The 25,198-nt window shown below is 43.9% G+C and overlaps 1 protein-coding gene across 2 annotated transcripts in view; it reads left to right on the top strand.

Annotated features, from left to right (window-relative positions):
• Window positions 1-2,912: 2,912 nt before the first annotated feature.
• The window catches only part of erbb2 (erb-b2 receptor tyrosine kinase 2), a 41,558-nt gene continuing 19,272 nt past the window's right edge, over window positions 2,913-25,198 (top strand). Inside the window, exons 1-14 of one of the 2 annotated variants that reach the window (XM_052486583.1) lie at window positions 2,913-3,439; window positions 16,289-16,440; window positions 16,537-16,723; window positions 17,048-17,188; window positions 19,048-19,116; window positions 19,238-19,353; window positions 19,611-19,752; window positions 20,045-20,179; window positions 20,299-20,425; window positions 20,939-21,012; window positions 21,272-21,362; window positions 22,142-22,344; window positions 22,610-22,739; window positions 24,990-25,086. In XM_052486583.1, the coding sequence (XP_052342543.1) occupies window positions 3,367-3,439; window positions 16,289-16,440; window positions 16,537-16,723; window positions 17,048-17,188; window positions 19,048-19,116; window positions 19,238-19,353; window positions 19,611-19,752; window positions 20,045-20,179; window positions 20,299-20,425; window positions 20,939-21,012; window positions 21,272-21,362; window positions 22,142-22,344; window positions 22,610-22,739; window positions 24,990-25,086 (1,737 nt within the window). In that variant the 5' untranslated portion in view covers window positions 2,913-3,366. The remainder of the gene's footprint in view (window positions 3,440-16,288; window positions 16,441-16,536; window positions 16,724-17,047; window positions 17,189-19,047; window positions 19,117-19,237; window positions 19,354-19,610; window positions 19,753-20,044; window positions 20,180-20,298; window positions 20,426-20,938; window positions 21,013-21,271; window positions 21,363-22,141; window positions 22,345-22,609; window positions 22,740-24,989; window positions 25,087-25,198) is intronic. The other variant, XM_052486575.1, reaches the window with a different exon arrangement.

Below are 25,198 nucleotides of genomic sequence, written 5' to 3' on the forward strand. Positions count from 1 at the left end.
TGATGTTTTTGTGTTATTGTGTGATAATATTTGTGTATTATCTTCATTTTCTTAAACATTACAAAATGGTTTAAAAATAAATGTTTATGTTTCTTTATACTCTAATTTTGCTGTCTGTGGCACACACTACTGGTCAACATAAACTACCAAAATGATTCTGAAGTGATTCTGGCAGGGGAAAGCTTTTAGGCACAACACCGGAGCTAACAAACGGGACTATTTAGTTCCAACCACGCACTAAAAGCTGTTTGAATATACAACAGTTGTCAAAACAGTTAATTAGCCCCTTACTTCAAAATACTCCGCCAGACGTTTGTTCTTCTTCCTGTGAAAATACTTAACGGTATTTGAAATTCCCTCGCTTGAATCGAGCAGCTATCTCTGTCAATACATTTTGAGACACACCACAGTGCAGAACGTTGTTGACGCACATGACGTCAGACGTCGTCGAGCTGTACAATTAAAATATATTGAGTACAGTTACAGTATTCAGATAAAATAGTTGAGTTCAGGAAAAGTAAATGCTACATGCACGTTAGGGTAACCCAATACTTTAGAGTCAGGACAACGACTTTCCACGTAATGAGTTTACATCACTCAGTTTTTGTTACTGCATGACACTGTTAGGGTTTACAGTGTACCCACTCAGCCCCTACCCAGATGGTCATGCATCATCCCAATCTTCGCTCTCTCTCTCTCCCACTACTCTCTCCTCTTCTATCCTATCATCTCTCCCTTCTGCTAAATCCTTCTCCCTCCTATCTCCTGATTCTACCTCTTCGACCCTACTCTCCTCCCTTCTGGAACCTACGACTCGCAATGTCCACTTTACTCCTGGCTGGCTAGGCCCTCCCCTCCTGCTCCATGGCTGCTCTGTATTTGCTGCTAAAGCCACTTTCTATCACTCCAAATGTCAAGCTTCTGCCTCTAACCCTAGGAAACTCTTTTCCACCTTCTCCTCCTCCTTAATTCTCCACCCTCTCCTGCGATTGATAAGGTTCGGAGACCTTCTCCTGTTCCTCACATCCCTGAACACTGGCTGCGTCCCCTTTGATTTCAAAACTGCCAGAGTCGCTCCCCTCCTCAAGAAATCAACACTCGACTTCTCTGATGTCAAACTACGGACTGGTATCCCATCCTCTCTTATCTTTCCAAGACACTTGAGCTTGCTGTCTCTGACCAACTCTCTTGCTATCTCTCTTGGAACGATCTTCTTGACCCTCGCCAGTCAGACGGATCACTGCTCTCCTCTGTGTCTCGGAGGCTTTCCGCACTGCCAAAGCTCTCTCTCCTCTGTTCGCATCCTCTTAGATCTATCTGCTGCCTTTGACACCGTGAACTATCTGATCCTCCTCTCCACCCTCTCAGGCCTGGGCGTCTCAGGCTCTACACACTCTTGGATTGCACCCTACCTGGCAGGCCACTCCTACCAGGATCTGTGTCTGCACCATATACTCTCACTACTGGTGTCCTCCAGGGCTTGGTTCTAGGCCTTCTCCTCTTCTCTCTATATACCAAGTCACTCGGCTCTGTCATATCCTCACATGATCATTCCTATCATTGCTATGCGGATGACAATCCACTACTTTTCTCCTTCCCCCCTTCTGATACCCAGGTTGTGACACGCATCTCTGCATGCCTCGCAGATAGCTCAGCTTGGATGTCGGGCCACCACCTCAAGCTCAACCACGACAAGATGGAGCTGCTCTTTCTCCCAAGGAAGGCCTGCCCGCTCCAAGACCTCTCCATCACGGTTGACAACTTAGAACAGCATAGAAATAATGTACGTAGAATATATATACTGCTTATTAAACTTGCTTTCAAGGAAAATGACAGACCTATAACTCACATTTCAATGTGAATTTGGTCAGGTCACCCAGAAAGTTACATATTGCAGCTTTAAAAAAAGATGCTGCTTTGCAGTTACTAGGGAAGCTGTCCGTACAGAGCCTCTCACCCCTCAACAGTATCTCTCACCACATTGATAACTTCCCAGGTCTTGCCTTGTAAGGCTCCTTTGAATAGGGCTCCTGTTATTGAAGATCGTCACATTTTTGACTTTTCAACTGAAAATGAAACGGGAAAGGGATCTATTTCTCAACCTTCTTACACTGTTTATGGACCTAACTTGCCCATAATGGGACTACTTTAAGGGAGGTTACTCTACTTTAAGGGTTTACAAATAGGCTAATTAGACAGTTAACTAATAGGACGTTTGTGAATTATCAGTAAACAGTTATTATTCATTGATTCAAATTGTATGAAATTGTATGTTGTTTGCCAAGTAGTGATCTTATAGGGTATTGGCTGTACGGTAACAATAGGCTTATACAGGTGATAATCCATTACAGTGCAGCCTTAAAAGCCATCATTTAGCAAACACAAAATTGACTCACACATTTATACATAATGAGTTGGAAAAAAAACACAAACTAAGAATTCAATCACTGTTAATAAATTACCTTTAAACCATTAAAAACCTAACTTAGACTACTCTATAACATATAGGTAGGCCATGACTGTGCACTTCTACCCCTAAGACTACTACCCCCCCCGCGAATCCTTTCTGGGGAATGCAATGTTTCCACAATATAACCTGCCCTAACCTCTTTTGGTTCATGAAGGAAAGGAGATGAGGAAAGGCAATGCTTAAAGATTTTTGGAACCTGGACAATGTCATGCAGTGAAGCAAGGCACCCCTCCACGCTGTTGCTATCAATAGCTAACCATATCAATCTTTCACTTTCTGAGAACCTAACATTCAGTCTTGACCGAGAACAAACCTTGTGCAAGACATGGAGCATGTGCACAGATGGACTTATGAATAGTTTTGTGCAGTTTCCTGATTAGTTACATGTAGTCTGTTGGACTCTGACCCTGATATTGGTGGAGAGTGGATAGTTGGTATGAATAGACTTATTCTTCTTCCTCCTAATTTCGCGCTCTCGGAGAAGGGACTGAGAACAGTGGAGAATTTGAATAAGACTAAATCTACGGCATAGACTTGTATAAGCAATGAATAATGATTTGAAGAACTCGAATATGTAGAATCCCAGATAATTCTTCGTCAGACCATTTTGAGTGACTTTCTGACTGAGGCGGGCCGCGGGCGACTCTATTGGGGCTGTTTGAGTCAATCGGCCCTATCTGCCACTCCCCATTCAGCCCTTCACGGGAGCGCGCCGACTGGCTGTGTCACGCAAGCCTACTACGGAGAGGCGAGCCACAGGCACGGAATTCCGAGGAGGAAGTTACTGGGATTGGAAAAACAACCTCAAAACTAACTGCACGAAGAAAGGTGTAGGGGCGCTCCTCTGTAGGAATAAAAAAGTGTGGGTTACTATGGACTAGTGGTGGTCGCAATCGATGGAGGCGGCGAGAAGTTTCCTGATTCTCCGGTTACTGCTGGTCGGACTTTCGGGCGCATTGGGCAGAGAAGGTGGGTCTCACGCTGGATCCTCTTCTCTTTAACACAGTGTCGGAATAATTCAATTCATCAAATGTGATAGGCCTATGTAAAAACCTTGGAATACTTGAAAACTATGTGAATTCTCGAAATTGTGGGGAGTTTACACTCGACCCAGAGAGCATGACTTTGTGCTCCGACAATAGACCGCATTCCTATGCGAGTCCAACCACCCCCCCTCGCACTGATTTCAATGTTGTGGCTCGAGATTTATTAGCCACTATTGATAACGACACAAACGGTCAAAATGGAAGCGCAGTAAAAGAGCTGGCGTTCGCGCTTAATTTGGCAATGCTGTTACAATTTAACAGTTGTTGTGTTAAAGTGTATAGTGACACAGAGTAGCATTGGAGTGAAACAAGTAGGCCTTAAGTAGCCTACGCCGCCAAGAAATATGAGAACCTGCTTAGCAACTTTGTGTGAAAATGGCACTTGTACGAATAGTTGAGAAGAGTTCACTTTTGTGGTAAACAAAATCAAAACAACAGTGATTGCATTGTATGCTCCAAGGGCTCATGACGAGGTCAATTATTCACTGCTTGCGCTAAAGAGGACATTGTCTCATAGAACAGACCACTTGTCACTCTTAACTGCAGCACTTCAAATATTAACCAGTGAAAACTGAAAATGCAAGAGCAAAATATTCTGCAAACACATAGGTCTACATGTAGGCGACCTCTTTCCAAAGGCCACCGTGAATTTCATTCACAACAACCAAGCTATTACTGTACAATTGTATTGATGCAATTGTTGTATCTCCAACTGCCTCATATCAAATTCAGTCTTTGTAAGACTAAAAAGAATCACAGATACAAACTTTCTCAATGTAGGCCTATAGCTAGCCTACATTATCTGTTGTAGCCTTTTCTTTGACATGGAGGCATAACTGACTTATTGCATTTTGCGATCTAAAGTTCAGTTGATTTAACAGCTCCCACAATTTACACCTAGTCAACAGCTGCAGACAGTGCATAATGAGATTCAAAACTGCCAGGGGACATGATACACGATAACATTGGTCCACGACTGAATGCAATCACAAGTCTGGTCAGAATTGGTTGACTATTTGCACAAACCAATTACAAAAAAATGGTTTGTGGAGAAGTCAATGTAGTGCCAAGCTCTATACAAAACTGAGATTGGAATTGAATCAGAAATCAATTATCTTTGAAAAAGTGGTGTGTGTTTCATTAGTTGTTTTGGTTCAAAAACATACACACACATAGCTACTAGTCACAGGTGACGTGGTTACCAAATACAATTGCATTGTCTGTAACAGGTCTGTACAGTTTTTGTACCAATCAGTCTCTATCTTCTTTGGAAGCAAATCATTACCACATTGGTGTTCATAGTAATGTTTTCATTGCACTCAAAGCACCACATTCGAGTCATGTAAATATATTCATATTTTCACTAAAACACCAATAGAAACCGAATCTTACTGAGCTAAAGCGGGAAGACTTATGGATACAGAAAGGACACACACACACCCTTGTTTTTGAAAGGTCGATATTCCAAAGGTCAGCTGTTGGGGTTTGATATGCAACTGTGCTCGGGTTCCTATTATACAGGTGGGAACACACTGAAACCTTTGGCTCTATGTCAATGTGGACACTCAGATTAGAGCATGTAGCTTTCTGTGTGTGTGTTGGACAGTCTTCACAACCCTTTAACTCTCACACTCCAATGCACCCATTGATTGAAACTCGCTTGGAGGTGATTCAGCCTCTCAACTTGGTATCACTCACTCTAGTTAAAACTAAATGAAGCATGATGACTCGCTAGTCTGGACACCATGCAACTTAACTGACTAATGACTAGTGTATCCTCATATCTGTAGCGTCATCCCCAAATGTTCCAGCCTCAGAATACATTTTTAAAAGACATTGGTAACACTGCAGCCTGCAGGTATATTGCTAGGAGTAGTGAGCTCCAGAAGTATTAGGACAATGACACATTTTGTTGTTGTACTCTGTACTCCTTCACTTTGGATTTGAAATAATACAATGACAATGAGGCAGACTGTCAGCTTTAATTTGAGGGTATTTTCATCCATATCATGTGAACAGTTTAGAAATTACAATACTTTTTGGTACATAGAATTTGGAGTATCTACACAGGCATACAGAGTCTCATTTATCAGCAAACATCACGCCTGTGTTCCATTGGCATATAGTTAGCTAATCTAAGTTTATCATTTTAAAAGGCTAATTGATCATTAGAAAAACCTGTTGCAATTATGTTGGCACAGCTGAAAACTGTTGTCCTGATTAAAGAAGCAATGAAACTGGCCTTCTTTAGACTGGTTGAGTATCTGGAGAATCAGCATTTGTGGGTTTGATTACCGGCTCAAAATGTCCAGAAAAAAATCTCTTTCTTCTGAAATTCGTCAGTCAATTCTTGTTCTGAGAAATGAAGGCCATTCCATGCGAGAAATTGCCAAGAAACTGAAGATCTCGTACAACGCTGTGTACTACTCCCTTCACAGAACAGCGCAAACTGTCTCTAACCATAATAGAAAGAGGTGTGGGAGGCCCGGTGCACAACTGAGCAAGAGGACAAGTACATTAGTGTGTCTGGTTTGAGAAACAGATGCCTCACAAGTCCTCAACTGGCAGCAAAATTAAATAGTTCCCGCAAACACCAGTTTCAACGTCAACAGTGAAGTGTGTTCTTTTGCCCATCTTAATCTTTTCTTTTTATTGGCCAGTCTCAAATATGGATTTTTCTTTGCAACTCTGCCTAGAAGGACATTTCTAAGTGACCCAAAACTTTTCAATGGTAGTGTATATACAAAGTATGTGGACATCCCTTCAAATGAGTGGATTTGGCTTTTTCGCCCATACCCATTGCTTACAAGTGTCTAAAATTGAACATTGGCAGTAGAATTGCGTTACTGAAGAGCTCCGTGACTTTCAACATGGCATCGTCATAGGATGCCCCCTTTCCAACAAGTCAGTTCGTCAAATTTCTGCCCTGCTAGACCTGCCCCGGTCAACTGTAAGTGCAGTTATTGTGAAGTAGAAACATCTAGGAGCAACAACTACTCAGCCGAGAAGTGGTAGGCCACACAAGTTCACAGAACGAGACCGCCGAGTGCTGAAGCACGTAAAAATCATCTGTCCTCGGTTGTAAAACTCAATGCCTAGTTCCAAACTGCCTCTGGAGGCAACGTCAGCACAAGAACTGTTCGCCGGGAGCTTCATGAAATGAGTTTCCATGGCCAAGCTGCCACACACAAACCTAAAATCACCATGCGCAATGCCAAGTGTCGACTAGGGTGGTGTAAAGCTCGCCGCCATTGGACTCTGGAGCAGTGGAAATGCGTTCTCTGGAGTGATGAATAACGCTTCATCACCGTCTGGCAGTCCGACAGACAAATCTGTGTTTGGCGGATGCCAGGAGAACACTACCTGCCCGAATGCATAGTGCCAACTGTAAAGTTTGGTGGAGGAGGAATAATGGTCTGGGGCTGTTTTTCATGGTTCAAGCTAGGCCCCTTAGTTTCAGTGAAAGGCAATCTTAACGCTACAGCATACAATGACATTCTAGTCGATTCTGTGCATTCAACTTTGTGGCAACAGTTTGGAGAAGGCCCTTTCCTGTTTCAGCATGGTATGAATTGGAATGCCGACTGCGAGCCAGACCTAATCGCCCAACATCAGTTCCCGACCTCCACTAAATGCTCTTATGGCTGAATGGAAGCAAGTCCCCGCAGCAATGTTCCAACATCTCTGGGAAAGCCTTCCCAGAAGAACTGAGGCTGTTATAGCAGCAAAGGGAGGACCAACTCCATATTAATGCCCATGATCTTGGAATGAGATGTTTGACGAGCAGGTGTCCATATACTTTTGGTCATGTAGTGTATGTCTCCATTGAATGTCTGGATTGTGCGTGTGCGCTTGGCGGGGGGATGGCCTGAGCCAGGGGAAGTGTAGCTCTGCAAATCTTAATCACACACAACCTATTATTTGGGAGGGACTACTATTTCTAGATCAGTTATTCTACACCTCACTTTCCTGAAGCTGATCCTCTCCAACGGACTCGGAAGTTGTAGCTAAAAATAGATGAATTAGGGGCAGTTAAAGGGGTGAGTCAAACCGACACCTTAACCGTTACTCTAAGAGGTCCGAACCACTTGACTTGACACTCGCTGGATCAGGATTCAAGTCCCAGTCAATTCCCCCCTTCTATACATTGGTGTCAGAAGTGCAAGGAGGCCATCTGAGAGGTGTGTACATGTGATGGACTTGGTATGGAGGAGCGAAGGATGGGGGTAGTGTAGCGACCTTAGCCCAACACCTAGCAAGCTCATCAAGAGGTTTGAGCCTCTTGGCGTGATGGTTAAGGTGTTGGCTTGACAGTCGCTGGAGCCAGGTTCGAGTCCCGGTTCGGGGCTACCTCGGATTCACTACAATACACTTCTATGGTTGGTTTCAATAACTCTACCCTAACTGCCCCTAGTTGACCCATTTTCAGCTACAACTTCCGAGTTCGTTGGAGAGGAAAGTCAGCTTGAGCCAAAGTGAGATGTAGAATCACATACCTACAAATAGTATTCCCTACCAAATAGTATTCCCTACCCTGGCTCAGGTCATCACTCCCGCCAAACACGCATGCACAACCAGACAATGATTGGTTGGAGACAGTTTGTGCAAATTTAAATAACATTTCCTAGGGTTTTATACCTACAGCAACTCTAGTGGATATGCTGGAAATACCAGTAAAAACAAAGTGCCCCAAAAAGGGCCCAAAAAGCATGACCTTTATTATAAGCTTAATATATATTATTTCATAACGCAGCAAAAAAAGGACACTTTTGTTATTTCTGTACTTGAGTATTTATTTCTATGCGTATGAGCATTGAAATGATTGAACATATTGGTAACGCATTACTTAAGGCCTGCAGGTATAGTGTTTTACAAGTTGTTATAAGCATATATGAGCCTTTTTTTATTATTTTCTTTATTTAACTAGGCAAGTCAATTAAGAACTGATTTTTATTTACAATGACGGCCTCCGCCCGCCAAACCCGGACTATGCTGGGCCAATTGTGCGCCGCCCTATGGGACTCCCAATCACAGCCGGTTGTGATACAGCCTGGAATCGACCCAGGGTCTGTAGTGACGCCTCCAGCACTGAGATGCAGTGCCTTAGACCACTGCGCCACTCGGGGAGCCCCAATGTCTTTATAATGTCTTATTTTTAAAGTTTCACAAGACATTATAAGACAGTCAGTCAAACATGCTTGTATGACAAGTTTTACAATGCATTATAACTGCCGGCTTGATGTTTGATTGGCCTACAGTAAAATACATCCACGTTTTACCTGTGGACAAAGCTTGATCCCTGTTGATAGAGACGGAGTGAAAAAAGACAAGGATACGACTGGACTGTTGGATGGATTCTACTACAGCATTCAATTTCAGTTTTGTTTTTGAAGCAGATGCGTTTGCTGCAACGTTTCTGTCTTAGGACCTTCCACAGGCTGCGGGCCAAAATGAATTGAACAATCAAATGCAATAGAGCTACATTTTGTGCATTGAGGTTCTCAACGCAAGGGATGTCTACAGTGAAACGTTGTACCTGCAAGAAACTATTTTTCTGATACGGGTCCTCAGATTGGTTTGGAGGAGCAATCATGCGTGTACTGTGTGTGTTGCACTCTGCCCGCCATTCTATTGACGTGTGTGTGTGTGTGTGTGTGTGTGTGTGTGTGTGTGTGTGTGTGTGAGACAAAGAGTGAATGTTCATGCGCATAAAGAGTACGCTCTGCACTGCAGCAACAGGTACATATCCTGTTCTTCCTGTCAGTTGAGCAATACCTGTTTGTACTTTGCAAGGGAAAGAAGGAGGAATGCTTTTGGGGGGAGTTAGAATAGAAATGTATGTTTATCCAAGGCAAGTTGCTAGGATTAGGGTTGTTGGGGAGGCAAAGCCCACCTGAAGGTGCAATCTGTTATTTAGTTTCTGTTATTGAGTGGACTATGTACAGGACTGAGTGGGAGGGTCTTTGCGGGCGGGTGTACTGATTGGCTGAAATAGAACTATGTTTGTTTTTGTGCTTTTCTTTTACTAGCTTTGATTGTTCATTTGCCCTGTGGCCCTCAGAGTACAAAGGAATTCCAGATTTCACCTTTAAATGATGTCTGTTTATCTGTCGGACAATACTAGGTTTTGAAAGGAAGATGTTGAGTAGCTTGGGGTAGGAGGTGATTAAGGGTTCCAGTGAAGGAGGAAGTTGAAGGGGCGGTACAGCAAAGGGAATTGGTTTGGTGTGTCTCGGTGGTGGCAGCTTTTCCGGGTTGAATGAACCTACACCTGCAGTAACATTGCTGGCAGCCGTGAACGTTGTTCTTGTTAGTCAGTGCAGACAACGTACACAACACACACACACACACCCTTTGCTGACTGGCAGGCTACCCGTGCAGGTTTGGTTGTGTTAGCTTTCGAAGGCTCCTGCAGTACAGGTATAGGTCACATTCAATTTACATTTAGTAGGTACTCTCCTCAAGCTGACCTAATTAGCCTGTCAGTCATGGTTAATGCATGAAAGACATTTGGTACACTCCAACAATGACAAACCAGAAAGCAGTTGACTTGAGAGCTTATAGCGAGCAAAGGATTTCCAAGTTTTATGTGGGAAGAAAAATATTTTTATTTGAAAATGTAATCTTGGATGACTTAGCAATCACATTTCATTAGAAGTTGACGGTTCCCAAAGGTATAGCTGCCAATGTTTTGAAAAGACCCCGAGACTTGAATCTTGAAGTATGCTTTACAAGAAGTAGAAGGACACATTAACTTGAAACATTTTATTTTTCAATTCAAAACCTCAATGGCGTTCCATCCTCACTTTCATAAAGGCAAATGTAATCCATGAATGTATACCCAAACGCTAATAATTACTCTCTCAAAACTAACGTGCAGTTTAATTTTCAAGCAAATTGTGTTTGACAATTGCATTCAACTGTCATGATAGACATGGAATAGTCCGGGGTACGTGGGCTCTGTAGTTTTCATGGAATAGTCCGGGGTACGTGGGCTCTGTAGTTTTCATGGAATAGTCCGGGGTACGTGGGCTCTGTAGTTTTCATGGAATAGTCCGGGGTACGTGGGCTCTGTAGTTTTCATGGAATAGTCTGGGGTATGTGGGCTCTGTAGTTTTCATGGAATAGTCCGGGGTACGTGGGCTCTGTAGTTTTCATGGAATAGTCCGGGGTACGTGGGCTCTGTAGTTTTCATGAGGTTCTCAATGCTGACCGAACTGTTTGGTGTGTTATTTTTTTTCTTCTTTTTTCCCAGAAAACTCCGCCACCTGGGTGGTTACTGCAGAAAGCGTTTGGCAAATGGACGTTTCCAAGTGAAGTTGCTAGGATACGGTGTAGAGAAGCGCTATGTAGCCAGCATTAGCGATCAGGGAGCACCTCAGTGAATGTGTGTTTGTTTAGGCGTCAGTGGCATTCCTTTGTTGGGCACTGACACATGCATAACGCCAGCACTTGTGCCCGTCTGAGAAAGAAGGGAAGAGAGGGAGGGATGGATGAAGGGAAGGAGATGGTGAGGGAGATCTGAAATGAGGAGAGAGGGAGTAGATAAGGAGAGAGAGCTGGAGAAAGAGAGAGAGAGTGAGAGTATTTACAGTAATTGGTTGGATAGGGAAAGGAAGGGGTGGGTTTCTACTCAAGGCCAAAGTCGGACAATGAACAAAACACGTACACACATACACACGTGTGAGTGCGTGTGTCCATGCAAGTGGGAGTGAGTTTTGGTTTGATTTAGTGGGTCAGTAAAGAAATTAAAGCAGTTTTGAAAAAAAAGCAAACAAGCTCCTCTTTAGCTCCCTACGAAATATTTGACATGACCAAGTCAGTATAACATAGGAAGTTTAAGTATAAGAAGTTTAAGTCATTTGATCTACACTGTAGAAAATAATTTGTTTACAGTCGTACATTTGCATGGCCTTTTCATGCTCTATCAACTTTACATGTCAAGCTATCCTTACTTACACAAAATATTCTTTGACTAATAAAAGATAGTTAAGTCAACTTCAACAGTTGTCAGTTTAAACTACTATTCCTAGTTGAATCTACTTCAACTTTAGTTATATCGACTTTATCCTAACTAACACCTAATTTAATAAAACAAAGTCAAGTCAACTTTACAGTTTGTCAGTATAATGTACTATTTATAGTTGAATCAATTGAGGTTTTAGTAGAGATAACTGGCCTCCATTTTGAAAAATGACGTAATGTTTTCAAATCTTCTAACTTACAGACCAGTTAAGTAGCCACCAGCCAACAGACCACTTTAAGTACAATAACACGATCAGTTTCCGTTTGACTCGTTACTTTTTTTACATGTGATTGTGTATATACCTGCATTGAATGCACTAACTGACGTCGCTCTGGATTAAAGCGTCTGCTAAATGAGCCAGGGTCAAAAGTAGTGCGCTATATATCGCTGAATGATGCGTCTTGTCGTAGAGATCCGGCATTTACAGTAAGGGCGCGATAGTAATCAACTGAAGTTGCAAACTTTGAACAAGAAGATGTCCTGTTTGAGATACAGTCATGGCATTTTGTACATGAATGCATATCCTCATTGTGAATGAAGTTTACCGTAAGGATCTATAAGCTCCGCCCATTCACAAGTCACAACAGGGAATCGATTTGAGCATTTCACAGTCAGTTCATTGACATCGACTAATTCTGTTACCAGAAGTATAGTCGAGCGAGACTACTATCTGTATAACTGTCCCTCGTCTGCCCATAAAAATAAATCATGTTTTATATCAATGCATCTCCCTTTCAAGCAGTGGAGTCTCTGACACCCCATCCATTGTGAGCTATCATAGTTTTGAATTCCAGTGAGGGGAAAAAAACACTTAATTGTTTTTTTCTCTCTCTCTCATCAATCCATGCAACATATGTTTGGATAACGACCTGTTTACTGTTGCCTTGTCTAGCATCTCCCACAGTCACACACAGTCTTTAGATTAACAAACATTTCCCTTTTTGCAGCTAGGGCTGTGGCGGTCATAACATTTTGTCAGCCGGTGACTGTCAACCATTTAAAAAAGTGTAATAAATCTATTATAATACATTATTTATTTTAGACAGGTCTAAAGAAACATGATATGAAGAAAATGTCGTTTATTTGAGAAGAACAGAGTAGCATACTCTGTTGTCCTTATGTTAGGCCCTGATCTGACTATGCCATATGGCTGTGGGCTACACTAGTTCATTCTACACTAGTTCATTTAGCAAACGAGATTTGCCTAGAGTTCCGTAGCATCATTTTATAGTATGAAGAATACAATTGAACGTAGCTGAATAAAATCGAAAGGATATTTCTCAAGGATTTGAGGGAGTGCGCCCATGCGGCTGTTATGTGTTGAGTGATTAACAAAGAAACAGGTACTCCTAAATGTTTAATTTTAATACATTCTCGGGCTTGCATGATGCGATTAATGATGATTTGAAAAAAGTCGCACGAAAGGCATGAGCTCTGCTTAGTTTTTTTTTTGCGCAGCCTGTACGCACTTCATTAGTCTCTCATTCACAATTTGACAAGCCACTTGATAATACGTCAAATTTCCCGTCTGCATCCCCTTTGTGTGGCCATAATCCCCCTAAAAAAAACGTGCCCTTGGGCTGAATATAATAATTATAATTCCCTTCTCCCTGCTGCGTGCCGAAGGACCTCTCACTCACATGGATCTCAGTCACGTGATCGGGTCTTTCTCACATGCTGCATGTGAAGACAGACACATCTGGGACGCAACTGCGCTTCCTTATCCAATTCCGAGCAGCGGGGAAAAGATACATGTTATCTATGCACATAAATAGCGACTGGAGGACGCTTTTCTCGTGGTTCATTTTCATGTCAGTCAGGTAGGGTATACTCCTGTTGTAAAGATAAGCAATGTGTGTAATATTAGGAAGGTTGAGAAATAAATAAATATAATAGGACTAACCTATAGAAAGCTGATGGGATCCTCCTTTTTTTAATAGAGGCCATCACTCTGTTTTCTCATGCAATTGCGTAGCCTATAGAAGTGTTGCGGAACATGAGCTCATGGGCTCTCGTGAAGTGTTTGATTAGATTTGCATTGATGTCAGAGTGATTAGAGGGACAATAGAGTGCGGAGTACCAGGTAGTTAGCAAGTTTGGTAGGCTACTAATGACCATCAGCAGCATCAGAGCTTGGTCACATGGAATTTGAGTGCCATCATGACTCATGACTGGCGGTAATATGGTCACCGTAATAGCCCTAGGTGCAGCTGATATGTAGGTCACTGTGAGAACACTGGGCTGTGTTTAGAACACACTACACGTCACATAGCATGTGATAAGAGTTCGTACACGATACAGTACTACAGGCGCGATAACGACTCGTATCTCTTTGGCTGCGTCCCACTACATTGCCTATATAGTGCACTACTTTTTTTTACCAGAGCCCTATGGGCATCTTCTCGGACATCTTCAACCTGTCCCAGGCTGTAGTCCCACATGCTTTAAGGAGACCACTATCGTGCCAGTGCCCAAGAAAAACAAGGTGACATGCCAAAAGACTATCGCCCCATCGCGCTCACCTCCGTCATCATGAAGTGCTTTGAGAGCCTGGTCGTGGCCCACATCAAGGTCAGCATGCCAGGCACACTGGACCCACTCCAATTTCCTTCCCGCTCCAACAGATCCACGGAATATACCATTTCCATCACTGTACACACGGCCTCCACCCATTTGTAAAAGAGGAACCCCTATGTGAGAATGCTGTTCATTGATTTCAGTTTGGTCTGGACACCACTCTCTGCTACTGGATCCTGGACTTCCTGATGGGCAAACCACAGGCTGTGAGAACTGGCAACAACACCTCCTCCATTCTGACTCTTAACACAGGGGCCCCCCTGGGGTGTTTTCTCAGTCCCCTGCTGTACTCCCTGTTCACACACGACTGCTTGGCTTTGCACAACACCAACTCTATCATCAAGTTAGCTGACAACACCATGGTTGTAGGACTCATAACCAACAATGATGAGTCAGCCTATATGGGAGGAGGTAAGTGAACGGCCATTGTGGTGTCACGACAACAACTCCCTCCATGTCAGCAAAACAAAGGACTTGATTGTTGACCTCAGAAAGCAGAGGAGGGAACATGCCCCGATCCACATAAACGGGACTGCAGTAGAAAGTTTGAAGTTCTTCGGCGTTCACATCGAGGACTTGTCATGGACCACCAACACCACCACTTTTGTCAAGAGGGCACAATAGCGTCACTACTTTCAAAGGCGGCTGAAGAAATTTGGCATGCCGCCCCGTATCCTGTCAAAATACTACCGCTGCACCATCGAGAGTGTCCTGACTCGTTGCATCATAACATGGTACGGGAATTGCTCTTTCCACAACCGCAAGGCCCTCCAGCGGGAGTTTCGAAGACGGCCCAATATATCACTGGGACCATGCGCTCACCCATCCAGGATATCTACTCAAAACGGTACCCGGGGAAGGCACGCAGCATTATCGAGGACCCCACACAGCCCAGCCACGAGCTGTTCTCTCCGCTACAGTCGGGCGTGAGGTCTGATAACAACAGGCTCAGAGACAGTTTCTATCCACAAGCCATCAGACTGCTGAACACTTGAACAGGTCTGACCAACTGCTCGGATTCTCTGCACCTTAACACACACACACACACACACACACACACACACACACACACACACACACACACACACACACACGTACACACGTACACACGTACACACACGTACACACACGTACGTGTCTGTGTGTAGAAATATACACATTAAAGCTACACACACACACACACATCACAACTTCTGCTACCAGACTCTTACTATACTGCTCAATTTATACACTTGACCCCATCCCCCCCTTCGACAATACACAAGTAAATATTAAAGTAAATATTAAATTGTGCCTTCCTGTATTACACTTAAGCTAAAATATTTATTATATTCTACTGACATTTACTTGTTCATATTCATGTCTTTGATTATTTCTTATTGTTTGCATTGTTGAGAACAAATCAGCAAGTAAGCATTTAGTTGGACAGTGTATACCATGAGTATCCCGCACCTACAACGAATAAAAACTTGAATCTTTAAACTTGATGGGCCCTGGTCAAAAGCAGTGCACAATGTAAGGAAAGGGTGCCATTTGAGACAAAGCCATGCACTTTGGAGACCCTTGTCAGAGGCTCAGCCATTGGCCAAATCATCTTCTTCTCTCTCTCTGCATTTCCTGTTTCCCTGTATCCTGTGTCACCCAGTGTCCGGCTTGCTGTCTCCAAAACGAGGGAAAGTGATAGCACAGGAGGAGGGAGAGAGGGGGTGGAATTGAACTTCTGGAAGGAGGGTTGACAAGTGTTATGGGAGTCTTCCAGGGATCTGGGGAGGAAGTAATTTAGTGTGTGTGAGTGGAAGACTAGGCTCTTCTTTCTTTCCTGTCTTTAGGAAGAAATTATGTCAATGTGCACACTATACAGACAATATGCATATGACTGTATTCATCATGCTATGGTAGAGGGAGGAAAAAACCTATAGTGAATCTTAAAGTGAAAAAAGACATGTACTATATGGTGTACTGTATATTGTCAGTTGTTGATACACCTGCACTGTATGTGACAATAAAACACCTCCATTTGTTTTCGGCACATGCAACAGAAATGGCACACCTGATTACGATTCGCCGAAACACTGGTTGACACAAAGCCGCACTTCAACTCAGGATCCTGTTCTTTAAATTAAAGGTAACATGTATTAACGTATCTATTTTGTGTGTGCGTGTTGTCAGTGTGCCTGGGCACAGACATGAAGCTGGCCCTGCCCTCCAGTCTGGAGAACCACTATGAGACCCTGCGGCTGCTCTACACTGACTGCCAGGTGGTGCACGGCAACCTAGAGATCACACATCTTCGGGGCAAGCCGGACCTCTCCTTCCTACAGGTATGTTTTCTTTGCCTGATTTTTCTTCTTCTTCTCCCTCACCTGTTATCAATTCTAACATCCCCCCCCCTTTCTTCCCTCCCTCCCCCTCTCCAGGGTATCGTGGAGGTGCAGGGCTACGTCTTGATTGCCCGTGTGTCTGTGAGTGTGGTGCCGCTGGACAACCTGCGCATCATCCGGGGAAGCCAGCTGTACAATTCCAGCTATGCTCTGGCTGTCCTGGATAACACCCTCCCTCAAGAAGGGGTGGGCCTGAGGGTGCTCCGCCTCCGCAGTCTCACAGGTGAGGGAGGGGCCAGAGAGTGAGAGGGAAGTTTTTTTGGGATACAGGAGGGATGTAATTGTAATTTAATGAAGGGACGGATTGGATACTTATCGGCCCCTTTTTTAATTCTTTAAAAGTGCATCTTTCCTTCTTTGTCGTAACAACTAATTAGACATGATGGAACAGGTGAATGCAAGGGCTTTACCACATGGCTTTTTCCTGCCCCATCATTTCTCATCAGTGATTACTTCAAGGAATGTAATCTCTTGTTAGGTTTTTTTGTCAGTTCCTCTGTGAACATTTTGAACTGACCCTTCTCTCCCTGTCCTGTTAACCCCATAGAGATCCTGCTGGGTGGAGTGCATATTTGGGGAAACCACCAGCTCTGTTTCCCAGACCCCCAGCACATGGAGTGGAGGGACACACTGGATGAAAAGAACACTCATGCCAAGCAGCTCCGCCTGCAGGCCCGGGCCCCCAACTGTGAGTGTTCCTGTTATGGGAGTTTATACGCACACGTACTCTCAGACGTGTACACACACACAGACATCTGTACACACACACAGACATCTGTACACACACACAGACATCTGTACACACACACAGACATCTGTACACACACACACACACACACACACACACACACACACACACACACACACACACACACACACACACACACACGTGCCTTCGGAAGGTATTCAGACCCCATTACATTTTCCATATTTTGTTAGGTTACAGCCTTATTCTAAAATATATTATTATTATTTTTTTCCCCTTATTGATCTACACAATACTCTATAATGACGAAGCAAAAAACGTTTTTTGGAAATTGTTGCTAATTTATACAAAAATAAAACACATTTACATAGGTATTCGGACCCTTTACCCTTGGCAGCAATTACAGCCTCCAGTCTTCTTGGGTATGAGGCTTGGGCTTGGCACACCTGTATTTGGGGAGTTTTTCCAATTCTTCTTTGCGCGTCCTCTCAAGCTCTGTCAGGTTGGATGGGGAACGTTGCTGCACAGTTATTTTCAGGTCTCTCCAGAGATGTTCGATCAGGTTCAAGTCCGGGGTCTGGCCGGGCCACTCAAGGACATTCGGAGACTTGTCCCGAAGCCACTCCTGCGTTGTCTTGGCTGTGTGCTTCGGGTTGTTGTCCTGTTGGAACGTGAACTTCCGGCCCCATTCTGAGGTCCTGAGCGCTCTGGAGAAAGTTTTCATCAAGGAACTATCTGTACTTTTCGCCGTTCATCTTTGCCTTGATCCTGACTAGTCTCCCAGTCCCTGCCACTGAAAAACACCTCCACAGCATGAAGCTGCAACCAGCATGCTTCACTGTAGGGATGGTGCTGGGTTTCCTCCAGACGTGAAGCTTGGCATTGAGGCCAAGGATTTGAATTTTGGTTTCATCAGACCAGAGAATCTTGTTTCTCATGGTCTGAGAGTCTTTAGGTGCCTTTTGGCAAACTCATAGCGGCCTGTCATGTGCCTTTTACTGAGGAGGGGCTTCCGTCTGGCCGCTCTACCATAAAGGCCTGGTTGGTGGAGTGCTGCAGAGATGGTTGTCCTTCTGGAAGGTTCTCGCATCTCCTTAGATGAACTCTAAAGCTCTGTCAGAGTAACCGTCAGGTTCTTGGTCACCTCCCTGACCAAGGCCCTTCTCCCCCAATTGCTCGGTTTGGCCAGGCGGCCAGCTCTAGGAAGAGTCTTGGTGGTTCCAAACTTATTCCATTTAAGTATGATGGAGGCCACTGTGTTCTTGGAGACCTTCAATGCTTCGACACAATCCTGTCTCGGAGCTCTACGGACAATTTCTTCAACCTCATGGCTTGGTTTTTGCTCTGACATGCACTGTCAACTGGTGGGACCTTATATAGACAGGTGTGTGCCTTTCCAAATCATGTCCAATCAATTGAATTTACCTCAGGTGGACTCCAATCAAGTTGTCGAAACAGCTCAAGGATGACTAATGGAAAGAGCATGCACTTGCACTCAATTTCGAGTCTCATAGCAAAGTTTCTGAATACTTATGGAATTAAGGTGTTTCTGTTTTTTTTCTTAACCTGTTTTCACTTTGTCATTATGGGGTATTGTGTGTAGATTGCTGAGGACTTTTTTGATATACGCCATTTTAGAATAATTCTGTAACGTAACAAAATGTTGAAAAAGTCAATGGGTCTGAATACGTTCCGAAGGCACTGTACATCCCATTTGTCAGTCAAGTATCGCTATGATTGAAGCGTGGTCAGTCTCTGCAACAATCTCCAGAGGTCAATGTTTGGTCAACATCGGTGACCGTCTGTCAAGTCGTTGTTGACCGTTTTGTCTTTTGTCCCAGGTCCGAAGTGCTCCCCTGCCTGTGTAAAGCGAAGCTGCTGGGGAGAGACAGAGAAAGACTGCCAGACCCGTGAGTCTGTCTCTTTCCATCATTTCTTCTCTCAATCGGTTTGTCTTTGTCTCCATTCTGTCTATGCCTCTCTCTCTGTCTCTCTCTCACACACTTTCTCTCTTTCTCTCTCCCCGTATAGTGACCCATGTGCACTGTGCATCGGGGTGTCTGCGCTGTAAGGGACCTGATCCCAATGACTGCTGCCACATGCAGTGTGCTGCCGGCTGCACTGGGCCCAAAGACTCCGACTGCCTGGTGAGAATACTTCCATTACAGACAGACAGACAGACACACACACACAGGAACTCCCTGTCTTATTTTAAATAATGTGTATTGACTCTTGCCTCCGATGTGTCAATTTTCCACTGTATTGGTTCCTACAGTTGCGCAAAGAGAAAATACGGTGGTGTGTTACATACGCATTGCGGCAATTGTTCTGCCAATACTGCAGCACAACCTAACTTTTAAATTTCCTTCGGACAAACTGCTAAAGAACTGCCTCTGTTTTACAGTCGTGCCGTCACTTCAACGACAGTGGGACGTGTAAAGACAACTGTCCGCCCCCCACCATCTACGACCCGGTCACCTTCGTGTCCAAACCCAACCCCAACAGGAAGTTCAGCTTCGGGGCCACCTGCGTCAAGACATGTCCCTGTAAGCTTGGCTTACTTTCCTGTATATATAAATGTCCCTTTTTCTATGTCCGTCTCTGTTTCTCTCTCCTCTCTCTCTGTCTCTTTCAGGAATTATATTGTCTCTCTATCCCTCCCTCTCACCTATTTCTTCTTAACACACACTCTCTCTCTCTCAATTAATTTGAGGTCAATTCAAAAGGCTTTTATTATCATGGAGAGTGTAGCGACACATACTGTACATTGCCAAGGAAAGCATATAGAAACAGAAATATCTCAATTATATTTTAAAATCAACATCTCTCTTTCTATAGATAACTACCTAGCCATGGAGGTGGCCTGTACCATGGTGTGTCCTAAAGCGAACCAGGAAGTGATTATCACCCAGCCTGACGGCAAGGAGACACAGACACAGAAGTGTGAGAAGTGTGAAGGGGAATGTCCAAAAGGTTTGTGTGTGTATGTTTTTGAGTTCGTATGTGCTCATATGTTGTGATGGTGGTGGTGTGTGTGTCTTAACATTTGCGTGTGTGCTTATTCACCCTGACTGTATCTATGTGTGTTCCAGTGTGCTATGGGCTGGGCATGGGTGATCTCCAGAGCTCCTCCTGGGTGAGCTCCTCCAACGTGGCCCAGTTCACAGGCTGCAATAAGATCTATGGCAGTCTGGCTTTCCTTCCACAGAGCTTCACAGGGTAACTGCTCTACTCTCTCTTTTCTACCTTATATCTGGCCCACTAAGAGAGGGGGATTTGTCTGTTACCAACAGCCACTAAAAACCTGGGTTCAACCTGGGCGAGGTTTTCAGTTTACTGGCAAGCTCAATCCAGCAATCGGGTCCGAGCCTCTTGCCCATTATTGTGCCATCTCCATGCAAACCATTGTTTGCTAACACCAGAAAGACTCAGCAAGGGAGTTATTCCTGTACATAACTAGTATGGAAGAACTTGTCACATTCACGCTTCCTCACGGGAAGCAATCGCTTCAAACCTTTCTGGCACTAGCACGCACTGCCTCGCACGGATATGACACAATAATGGGCCAAGTGGCTATTGTGTAGCAGCATTAACCTCCAGGGTGATGTCACAGCAGCTATTTTATGCCTGAAAACTCACCTCACATTTGCTGTCACATGTTGAGTTGTTAAGGTGTTGTTCATGTCCATATTGACCACACTCATGTGTGATCTCTGTGTTCCTTTTGTCCAGCGACCCATTGGCTAACATGACAGGTCTGACCCTTAGTGAGCTGGATGCATTTAAGAATTTGGTGGAGATCACAGGTACTGAACACACGCGTACACATGCATGTACACATTAACACACATATACACACTTGCACACACACACTCACGCATATATGCGTACATGCATGCATGTGCACATAAACGGAATGCACATGCACACACACACTTACCCTCACACATGCACTCACACGCACAAACACGCACAGCCATTTACACACACGCACACACTCTTTACTTTCTTTTGGGATAGCATTGATTCTGCATGCGTGTTTGTGTGTGTTTCTGTTCCCTACAGGATATCTGTACATTGATGCGTGGCCAGCCAACTGGACTAACCTGAGTGTGTTTGAGAACCTGAAAGTGATCCGAGGAAGGATGCTCTATAAGTAAGTCTGTGGGACTGTCCATCGGTCTGTTCGTCTCCGCCATGTCATTACAGTATCATGTCTGTTGTCAGTCCGCCGGCCAAGTCCGTCTGTCCACTAGTTTTGGTCTACTAATGTTTCATGAAGTCTGTCTTCTATAATAATACTTTTTTTCTGTTTGTCTTGCCAGTCAATATGAATTATATCCATCTACCTGTCTGTCTTGCTTTCTCTTTGTCCTGCTGCCTGCCTGTCTACGTTTGTCCTCATTATATGTGTCCATGTTCTATGCATGTCTGTCTGGTCAAGCATCCCTTGAACTTTGGGTTATAAAAGCTAATGATTACCTAGCACAGCTGCCTGAGCCTGCAGGGTGATATTGTAAATATTGCAGGTTAGTGGATGGACGTCTGTGCAATTGCTACTGCTATGGGGTTTTCTGCTTTCCGTTTTCTGTGTTTCTGTCAAGCTATCTACTCTTTCACTCCTCCCGTCTTTACCCTTCTTCTACCATCCTTCTAACTCCTCTTAACCCCATTTTCTCCTCCAACATTTTTCACTCCCAAAAATAGATTTAAATGTTCTAAATAACGGGAGCTCTCATACTATACCGATTCCCCCATCGTGTGTGGTGCTTGTATCGCGCTGTAACTAAACCTGCTGTTAAACTAAACTTACAGCATAGGTCACGCTGCAGAATATAACTTGACTCACGGTGCGTTAGCTCACAGCGCAAAGTGCCTTCGCCCATACTACTAACTGATTAAATGGGCTCCAACCTCTCCTCTCTTTCCTTTTAGAGGAGTGTTCTCTCTGGGGGTCCAGTCAATACAGATCCGTTCTCTGGGTCTGCGTTCACTCAGGAGCATCAGTGGGGGTCTGGTCCTGCTCCACAACAACTCCCAGCTCTGCTACACCCAGGACCTACCCTGGGGGACCTTGCTGCACCCCACCCAGGGGCCCCACCGAATCGTCAATGCCAACCAGGACCCCCAGGAGTGTGGTATGCATGACGCGCGCACCCTTCATGAATGAAACCGAGCAGCACCGCGTGCATGCTAATAGGCACATTTTGTGGATGTCTATGTTGATGTGTATGTGTGTATGTGTGTATGGTGGTTGTGTGTTGAGATGGAAGAAACATCACCGTGTGTGTGTGCATTCATGTGTGAATGTTAGTATGTTCCATGTGGCACAAAAAGCTGTGTTCTTGGTGATCAGTAAAGTGTATTGAATCTAATTGAATTCTCCCCGTCTTCTCCTCCTAGTGGTGGAGGGCCGTATGTGTCACCTGCTGTGTGCTAATGGCTGCTGGGGGCCAGGGCCCAGCCAGTGTGTGGCCTGTGTGAAATTCCAGCGTGGGAAGGAATGCGTGGAGGAGTGCGACATCTATCAGGGGTGAGAGACGGTCAAACAATCTGTCATACGCGCGTTCTCCCGGCTCCTATGGCTGGAAAATAAGTCACGAGTGTGTGGAGTAGTGCAATATCTATCAGGGATGATAGACGTATGGGGTGCCGTTAGTAACAACTCTATGTTATGAAAAAGGTGCATTTTTGTGCCATGAAATGCAAACATTGCCGTCTTTTGCTTCCACAAAATGGAGATGGTCAAAAATGAGTAGGGACAGTATGTCAGAGCAAATCGATACAAATGTGGAAATGACAACTGGATCAAGTGATTAAAGCATTTAGTCAATCAATTGAAAAGCTTTTATTGTTGAATCTGCCCTCTGGTTCCTTTGGTTGATCCAGACCAAAGCAGCTTGTACAGTATTACATGCTGACTACACTGGCCACGCGCGCACATGTTGATTTTGTCCATCGTGACACACAGGCTAAAATATCTAAACCAACTGTGAACCAAGTATTTTAATTTGGGTGCATGTCGAGCCAATTTGTCCTGGGAGATGAACATTGGGTTGTTATTTTACCTGAAATGCAAATTTTATTTTATTTATTTATTTATTTATTTTTTTGCTTGATCTTTGTAGAATTTTGACCTGGAGTCATACAAAATTGTGTGTTTCTGTGCTCCGACTATTTATTAACGCTAGAAAATCTGGGCGTTGAGCAATCCCGTTCATGAAGCTGGTTGAGAGAATGCCAAGAGTGTGTAAAGCTGTCATCAAGGCAAAGGGTGGCTTCTTTAAAGAATCTCAAATATAAAATAAATGTTTGATTAGTTTACTATAGATACTTGCTGCTTTGCTAAAAGAAGAAAGGATAAGAGATTGAGAGGTTAAAAAAATGATGTTTTATAAAGCCTAATATGAAGCAGTGAGGGTGAATATAATAGCAGCAAAATGCAACAATCAACTGGTAGAAAAGCAGCATAGAATTCTGGTACCGCGCGCAAAAATAACTCTCGTTGTAAGGGCCGTTTTATAAATATTTTTTTTTAAACTTATATGCTTGTATGCTCCTGAAAACCAATGAGTAGATAAGAGAGGCGGGACTTGCAGCGCATCAAGCATCTCAGATAGAACCACGGTCTGTTTTAGCGCTTGGCTGCGCTGACACCCGTTGACGCGTACGACCAGTGCGGATGAAATGACTGAATAACATGTATGTGTCCATTTTATTTTGCAATGCTTGCACACGCAATATTTGGGTGTCGGCTATATTTGCTGCACGAGCGTTGGCCACAATCTCCCAATAGAACGGAATGATGTTTAAAAAAAATCCAAGCGAGACCAAGTTGTCATGCAACACAGAGTAAATCGAAGTCACATACCCCGAATACAACAGGTGTAAACTTTCCCATTAAACACTTACTTATGAGCCCTTTCCCAACAATGCAGAGTTAAAAAGAACATTTGCACAAAAAGAAAAATAAATGGTAACTCAAGGCTGTGTACAAGGAGTACCGGTACAAAGTCAATGTGTGCGGGTGCGAGGTAGTTGAGGTGATTGAGGTAATATGTACATGTAGTTGGGTTAAAAGTGACAAGGCAATCCGGATAGATAAACAGTGTAGCAGCAGCGTGTGTGAAGAGTTGAACGTGTGTGTTTTGTTCATTAGAACACACAATGGAATATGTTAAACATTTTGCAACAGAAAAGATAAATCCAGCCCTGGTAGTTCCTTCCTGTTTCAGTCTGTTTCATTCTGTTTGGTGTCTAATGAACACAACCCAGCATTATGTAGCTCTGGTCAAAAGTAGGGCACTGTATAGACTGGTGGGTCATCTAGTAACAAAACGGATGCGAGAACAACTTTGGGGCAAAACAGACAGGGTTGGCTTCGTTTCAAAGGATTATTGACAACACGTGAACTATATTTTGTCTCCAAATGTTTGTTTATTGAAAACACAAAACAATTTGCACAATACGCACTTGTCTCAAATACATCGCTACAGTTCTTGGTTAGCTAGCTAGCAAATTCTTGCCATATTAGCATAAGCATGAAAAAATAAGTCAAAACAAAATATGCTATCAAGAATAAGATACAACTAGCTTAAAAGAGCCACCTACGATTTAATGGTCATCTTGAGATCATCTTGATGCAGGTAGAGTGTGTGGACTGTTTGGATGTGTAGATAAGGCGATGATGTTGATGATTGTGATGTTAATGATAACAGTGATAATGACTATGGAAATGGTGATGAGGACAATGTTGATGCTGATGATGATGTGTTTGGTGCAGTTCCCCGAGGGAGTTTTTCGACAACTCCGAGAGAGTCTGTGGCGCTTGTCACTCAGAGTGTCGCCCCATCAATGGCTCTGCCTCCTGCCTAGGCCCGGTAAGACGTGCGTTTTTGTATATGAGTGGGTGTTTGTGTTACGTTTGTGTGTGTGTGTGTGTGTGTGTGTGTGTGTGTGTGTGTGTGTGTAGACGATATCCCTCTGTTTGTG

The sequence above is a fragment of the Oncorhynchus keta genome, chromosome 3 (genome assembly GCF_023373465.1).
Source record: "Oncorhynchus keta strain PuntledgeMale-10-30-2019 chromosome 3, Oket_V2, whole genome shotgun sequence".
Classification (NCBI taxonomy): Eukaryota; Metazoa; Chordata; class Actinopteri; order Salmoniformes; family Salmonidae; genus Oncorhynchus; species Oncorhynchus keta.